Source organism: Thalassophryne amazonica, unplaced genomic scaffold (assembly GCF_902500255.1).
Source record: "Thalassophryne amazonica unplaced genomic scaffold, fThaAma1.1, whole genome shotgun sequence".
Lineage (NCBI taxonomy): Eukaryota > Metazoa > Chordata > Actinopteri > Batrachoidiformes > Batrachoididae > Thalassophryne > Thalassophryne amazonica.
The window spans coordinates 51,907-59,837 of NW_022986337.1; the positions used below are offsets into that span (position 1 = coordinate 51,907).

The window sequence follows — 7,931 nt, forward strand, 5'->3', positions numbered from 1 at the left end:
TTGGGGGCAGCGGGAGATGTAAGGCTGGTGTGGACATCATTTTGTGCGTTTTTGGTATGAAAACATGAAACCTGGCACACTTGTAGAGTGACCCCAGGTGAGCATTTCTGGATATGGAAACAAGTTGGCAGAGCCCCCTGGTGGTGACTGTGGGAAGTAATATTTTGCCGCTTAACCGTAATCATAAGCACATCCTAATATTGGGATAGCTTTTATATTTATTAATCTAAAATTCTGAAACTTGGCAAACTTCAAGAGAACAACAGAGAAACTATCTATCATCAAAGTGTTGGAAATTTCATATAAGCCCCCCAGTGACCAAATTTCACCAGTTGTACAATTATTCATATTTCAATATCAGACAATCTTATCCCATATATAGATAAATATAACTTAACAGTCAGTCGGTCAGTCAGCTTATTTGTGACTTTCAGAACAAATCAGAGAAATCCAGCAATGGTAAACATCATGAGCAGACAGCTAGCACGCAGAATTCCTTTGTAAAGGAAGTAAGTGCTCTCAAGAAGGTCATTGAGCATCTTGGAAGTCCTTTTCTGGAAGACAGCAAGGATTTGTTGACTCTTGACAGCAAAGTTGTCACAAGCCAGTCAGCTGCAGAAAGTGTCAGAGATGTATGAGTTAGGACGACGTCAGTTTGAAACATTTGTAGCTGAACGGATCACAACTCAAGCAAAGTCAATTACTCAGCCCATCAACAAGAACAAGTTGTCACTGTTCTCTGAAAGTCAACGTCAGTCGAAAAAGAAAAATCAGGTATCTGCATTGAAGGATGACTGTGTCTTATTCTCTAGACTATACATTGCCTGCCGATCTCGAGAGGGAAAACTGGAAGAGTTCTTCAAATATGAGAACCAACCATGGCCACCATCTCTATCAAAGTCAGGGGAGATGAGATCAGGAAAGAAGTCTGACTTGTTGGTTTCTAAACGGATGGCTGTGTGGAGCCGGGACCGTCGTGTGCAATTTCTCTGGTTATCACAAGAGCTGGACATCAGCCATGTCCTCTGACGCTCTGACACGGAGGTGTTCCTTTGTCTCGCTTCATCAGCAAATCGGTCGTGACGCGCGAAGCCTCAGCGTGGCTTTCCATGACAAAATCTCTTGTTAAAAGTGAAATCTGCCGGAAAATGGCTGATGTCCAGCTCTTGTGATAACCAGAGAAATTGCACACGACGGTCCCGGCTCCACACAGCCATCCGTTTAGAAATGATGTGGTGGTTTCTGCCTCTCTATGGCAGCTCGGAGCGCGGTGCACTGTGCGCCATTGTGGGCCGTCCTTAAAACTGTAGTAACACTCCTTATTCTCTGTGAAGCCCATAAAATTTTCACCGAAAGCCAGATACATTTTTCGAATGGTTTCCAGCTGCCTGTCTCTAACAGTTTCTGAAAAAATTCTGATGGAAAAAAAGTCCAAATCATTCCGCCATTTCCTTGCAATGAAACAACGACGAGAGGGGTGGAGCAGTGCTCACTCAAAGCCTGCCCACAGGCGAATGACGCAACCGACAGGCGTGGAAAAACTCACGCATGTGCACAAAGGTTCAAGCTTGGCTGATGTAAAAACATACGAGGTAAGTATCCGACCTTTTTATATTTTTCAAAAACCATATGGATTTGAATCAGTGTGATTGCATCAGCCAAGCTTGAACCTTCGTGCGCATGCGTGAGTTTTTTCACGCCTGTCGGTTGCGTCATTCGCCTGTGAGCAGGCTTTGAGTGAGCAGTGGTCCACCCCTCTCGTCTATTTTTTATTGCAAATAAATGTCTGAATGATTTGGAGCTTTGCTGCATCAATTTTTTTCCAGAAACTGTGAGAGACCTCCAGGTGGACACCGTTCGGAAAATTAATTTGGCTTTCAGGGACAATTTTATGGGGATTACACAGATTAAGGAGTGATCCAGACAGTTTAAAGACCGCCCACAACTGCTGAGAGCGCGGCGCGCTCCCAGCCCCCATCGACAGGCTGACACCCCACTGGAACAACCAGATCATTTCCAACGTGAAGGCTTTGTTGATCCGGGACCTCGTCTGACTTTCACAAAAAGGCTGAAGATGTGGACATTGTTATGTGTCGGACGCAGCCCGGAGAACCGACCAGCGTTTGAAGGACCCAGTATAAAATAAGCAGAGCATGGTACAAAGGATAACAGAGTTTAATGAACATAACAGTGCTGTGAAAAATATAAAAGTGCGCGGTCTGGCGTGGTGGATTGCGGTGCGCTCCCAGCAGCGCTAACGGTCCGGAGCCAGAACTGGTTCGGACCCAAGGACCCTGCCGACACCCCCCAGGTGGCCGCGACAAACCGAGTCTGTGAAAGAAGGAATCATTATGTGAGTCCACACTCAACACACAGAGAGAACGCTCAAAGGTGCACAAACAGCAAACACTTCCTGGCTTAATTACTAATCAGCTTCCCACCCTGCAGGCATAGAACATCCAGTTCACAAACTCACTGCAGCGGAAGCTGATTTAAACGACCAACATACAGCTCAATATAATAAGGTGTGAGGGACACCACATTTACTGACTGTATAAATGTTAGTCACAAAATCTAACGTACCTCAGGAAGTGTGCTGACGAGCGTGAGACCTCACCCTCTCCTCTTTCACAGACCATGCATCAAACCTGGACGTTCTCTGCATCCACTGATGATGAGATGGCTCCCGAGACGACGATCTCACGCGTCTGGTCACAAGGTCGAGTCTCTGGCAAATACACACTGTGTACTCCAGTCTTAAATGCCACCATGTACAAATCCATGTAGATGCACCACAGCTGTGAGTCCTGATGAGCCGCAGGTGATCAGCCTCAGGTGATCAGGGTGAGGTCCTAATAAACTCAGCTACACAGCCACTCAGTCCCAAATGCAAGCCACCTGGAAGGAAAAACAAAAGACAGAAACAAAAAGGCAGCCAGGCCCCCCAGCAATACAACAGTACCCCACCCTCACGGGAAGCCTCCCGGCGACCACACAAACCTGGCCCAGGAGAAACACCCCCCTCCAGGGACCATGGCTGGAAACCGTATCCGCATTCATCTTCCAACAGAATCTTCATCTAACAGAACGGTAGATGTCTTCTCCTCTGGCTGCATCTTTGCCCTTGTTTCTATCAGTCAATTAGCACAGGTGTGGCCAGGAGTTCTTGAACCTGTGCGGTCAGCCTTTGTCCAACCATGTTCACAGTCTGATTAGTCATAAAACAAAAAAGACAAACACAAACAACCAAAACACCCCCCCCTCCCCAGAGGCCCGTTCCATCAAACCCCGGGAAGGGGAGAAAAGAAAAACCCAAACTTAAACTAACAAATAAAAACACTAACACACACCCCCCCCCCCCCCCCCCAACGACATGTAGGGACCAACACCCCCCAGAGGACATCCCGCCAGCTCCAGGAGTAATAACCACAGCCGAGGTCCCTCTGGGATCCAACGTCACCCACGGGGACTCCCAGCGCCTCCCAGAGGACCATTCCATCAACCCCAGGAGACGCCTCCCCTCATGACCAACGGACCCAGCCCCGGCCGTCTATGGCTAGATGGACCCACAGCCCTTTCCCCCCCAGAGGACACCACAGTCAAACCCTGAGGGCGGAAACTGGGGGGAAAAACAAAAGGAGAAAAAAAAAAACATACAAACAAAACAACCCCAACCCCACCCCCTTGGCGCAGTGGAAACTGGAAGCACGTCCAGTGTCACCAACCGTGACTATACCCCAGAAGCCAACCGGGAGGAGTGGAACAGCGGTCATGGCAGACGGCACAAAACAGCGCCACTCCTCCGACTTCTAAACCAGCCACCAGCTGCGGGTATATCCCACTGCCCCAAACCTCAGCCACGCCGATGGCAGACGGCTCAAAGGCGTGCTGAAGCCGGAGGTGGAACAGGGAAACAACAAACAAAAACACCCCCCCCCCCCCCCCCCCCCCCCCCCCCCCCCCCAGGTGCAGAGGTTACCTGGGAAATGCCCAGCATAACCAAACTGCACCACTCCAGCAACGCCGACACCACGGCTCACCCAGCTGGAGTCAGAGGAGAAGAGAGGGCATAACAAAAAACAAAACAAAAAAAAAAGAAAAAAGAAAAAACAACCCAATTACCCCCCCCATGACCCCCCAGGGGACCGTCCCATCAAACCCTGGGAGGTGAAACTGAAAGAAATAAAAAGAAAGACTAAGACTAACATAAAGTTGCTTGGGTCCTTTTTTGTTTTCCAGACAGAACTGCAGGGTCACGACCCCAGACACTAAATAGTGTACAAATAAAAACCCCACACAAAAACCAACTCAAAACACACCCACACAAAATGAACACACACAAAACTAATAAGTGATTTATACCGTCAAGCTCAAACAAATGGAACACACCTGTTCCAACTTAAGAGCTTGACGGTAATGTGACTCAGTCACCAAAAGAGGGAGCCAAAGTGCTAAAAATGAAAAACCCCCTTTGGTAACTGAGAAAACAAACTCATGCTGCCTTTCTGTGCGCAGCTCTGTGTAACACACAACCAAAAATGTGATTTAACTAAATAACACCGGAGCTGACACAACAGACGCAGTAGTTATCTTCATCCGGGGAAACGGGGCTACAACTGTCACACGGGAAGCACAGCGACCATGACAAAAACTCCTGTAACAGTGGAATGTGCCGTTCATTTCTAAACTGGACGCTGTCTTGATCCGGTATGTCGTCTGACTAGCACAGGAATTGTGAAAAGAGTGGACATCAGCATTTTTTCGGCACATTGAGACAGACGTGCGGAGGAATTCCGTGCGTCGCGGTGGAGCTGCATGGCGCAAAGCAACACCGTGATGAAGCCTTCCAGGACATGTTGGGGCAGGTCCAGCTCATGCACAATCACAATCGGATAATCACACGACTGAAAAGCAACCGGAATCCATCTGAAATCCACCTTTAAGCCGTCCTGTGAGACCAACACCGAGGTGGTTTTGTCCCGCGTGATGAACGGCTCCGTGGCGCGTCCCTCCGCTTTTCTTTCCATGAAAAAAACTCCTGTAACGGTGGAATGTATTATGTAATATTGTAAAGTTTACACTTTCAGATAATACACAATGGACAAGACGGTTTCATATCACAATATGGACCAACGACACCAGCACTGCTTACATATCTGGTCAGCAGGGGGCTCTTATGAAGTTATGAAGACACCATCAGGGGGCTCTGCCAACTTGTTTCCACATCCAGAAATGCTCACCTGGGGTCACTCTACAAGTGTGCCAAGTTTCATGTTTTCATACAAAAAACGCACAATGTTAGCCTTATATCCCCCACTAGTGTAGACTCTTGTGCACATGATTCAGAGCTGGAAGTTAAATCTAGATTCTTGAACTCTTAAAAAAATTCTCATACAATAACCCAAGTCATTTATTTGATTGTAAAATCCAACACAGTGTTGGTAAAAATCTATTTAGACCTGATAGTGTGGGTGGGCACGTGCATGTGTGTGACTGTGCGCATACGTTTAATAACTAACATGCCCATAGGGGCCGTCTATATTTCTTGCACTGGGGCCTGTGCTGAGGTTGCTATGCCACTGTGTTCGGGAAAGCATAAAGAGAAACAGGTTGGCAAAAAAGAATTGGGACAGATGGAGAAACGAGACAGGAGAAGAAGGAAACAATCTGCAGCAGGTTAGGGTACTAAAAGATGCAGATGTCCTGACAAGGGAGGAGAGTGTTGAGAATTAAATAAATATTTTGAGGAGATGAATTTAAAAAATGAGTGAGAAAAGGCTAGATGATGTGGAGACTGTAAATCAGGAAGTGCAAGAGATTAGTAAGGATGAAGTAGAAGTAGGCCATGGACCAGCATGGCCCACGTGCACCCCACCCCCACCCCCCACACCCTATAACATCCTAAACTTTCTAATGATACCATATTCATAGGGTTGTGTGGGGGTGCACGTGGGACCATGCTGGCCCACGGCCTATGAAGAGGATGAAAAGTGGAAAGGCAGTCGGTCCAGATGACATTCCAGTGGAGGCTAGAAATATTTCATAGAGATGACAGTGGAGTTTCTAACCAGATTATTCAATAAAATCTTGGAAAGTGAGAGGATGCCTGAGAGGTTGAGACAAAGTGTCCTGGTTACCATTTTTAAGAACAAAGGTGATGTGCAGCGCTGCAGTAACTACAAAGGCATAAAGTTGATCAGCTACAGCATGAAGTTATGGGAAAGAGCAGTAGAAGCTAGGCTTAGAAAACAGGTGAAAATCTGTGAACAGCAATATGGTTTCATGCTGAGAAAGAGCACTACAGATGCAATGTTTGCTCTGAGAGTACTGCTGGAGAAGTATGAAGAAGGGCAGAAGGAGTTACACTGTGTGTTTGTGGATTTAGAGAAAGCTGATGGCAGAGTGCCAAGAGAAAAGTTGCGGTATTGTATAAGGAAGTCTGGAGTAGTAGAGAAGTAAGTGAGTGTGGTGCAGGACATGTACAAGGATAGTGTGACAGCGGTAAGATGCGCAGTAGGAATGACAGAAGCATTCAAGGTGGAATTATATCAAGGATCGGCCAGAGGTTTAATGGACGTGCTGAGGAAGGACATGCTGGTGGTTGTTGTTTTTCTGTAATTATTGTATGGCTTTTGCCTTACAACATAAAGCGCCTTGGGGCAACTGTTTGTTGTGATTTGGCGCTATATAAATAAAATTGATTTGATTTGTTGTGACAGAGAACAGGGTGAGATAGAGATGGTTGACCAGCTACGGTGACTTAACAGGAGCAGCTGAAAGATGACGAAGAAACTATAGGAAAAAATTCTGGGTTTTTGGACTGTGTCTAGCTTCTGTAATCTCCATGTCCAAACCAGACTAAATTGTTATGAAGGGCTCTTTAGAATACAGCAAAAAATGTGTTTTCCTGAAAACACATTGATCATTTCTATTAGAAAGAATTCTAAAATAAATTAAATAGAGCGACTAGGTGGTGCTACAGGGGAATCAAGGAGCCAGTAAACTTTAAAGTGGTCCACATGGTGCTGGGTTTGTGTGATCTCTGGTTGTCTACTACTTGCACTGGTGCACCTGTATTTGTGGAATGCGCGGATTCATCCACAGCGACCTGTGACACACTGCGCTGTCTGTCCAGCTCCGTCTGTAGCTGTGTGATCAGCTCATCTTTAGTGTCCAGCTCCAGCTCCAGCTCGTCTATCAGGGCGTCCCTCTGCATCAGCTCCTGGATCTTTAGTTGCAGCGCGCGCTGCAAGTCGGCAAGCATGCCGCCGCTCATGCACGCGGTCATTGTGCACTGACAGCGTGCACCAGCTCCCCGCTGTCAAAAGACAGCAGCATGAAAACAAAGAAAAGAGCAGTGGTGGGCACAGCTAATCAAAAAGTTAGCTTTGATAACCGCTACTCCGCTAACTGAAAAGTTAACTTTTATAACGCTAAACCTATTAAAAAAAACTTAGCGGAAGCTACAGCTAACGACTAACCACTAACTCTTAGCATTGACTCCGGTGTCGCAGACCGAACAGCACCCCCCCCACCTAAAAATTGATCCGCCCTTCTTCCACTGCACATGCGTCATTTGTGACCACAGCAGCTCCTGTGAGACAGAGTCTCTTCACCCAAAGTGATCAAATGCATTAAATGTGATCATTAATCATCAGATGTTAAAGGAAAAACCTCCTAAATCATTCTAAAGTCAGTTTTAAGCAGAAACGAGGTGTTAATCTGTGAACCGCGACTGATGACGCATACGCAGTGAAGGCAGGGCAGACTGATTTTTAGGGGGACCATTTGGTCTGCGACACCGGTACACTGTCAGTTACTGACAAGCCAGTTTTGAGTTTAAGCGCCGCCAACGCTTCTGAGTAAAAACAAAAGCGGTCACAAACCCAACACAAACAATGCGTCAGATCTTCTGTCTTTGAGCGCCCTGC

At 46.9% G+C, this 7,931-nt stretch overlaps 1 protein-coding gene across 1 annotated transcript in view; it reads right to left on the reverse strand.

Annotated features, from left to right (window-relative positions):
• The window catches only part of LOC117506088 (cGMP-dependent protein kinase 1-like), a gene marked incomplete at its 3' end in the record, with an annotated part of 43,415 nt that extends 36,127 nt beyond the window's left edge, over positions 1 to 7,288 (reverse strand). Inside the window, exon 1 of the mRNA XM_034165604.1 lies at positions 7,064 to 7,288. Coding sequence (XP_034021495.1) covers positions 7,064 to 7,288 — 225 coding nt within the window. The remainder of the gene's footprint in view (positions 1 to 7,063) is intronic.
• Between the last annotated feature and the right edge of the window lie 643 nt (positions 7,289 to 7,931).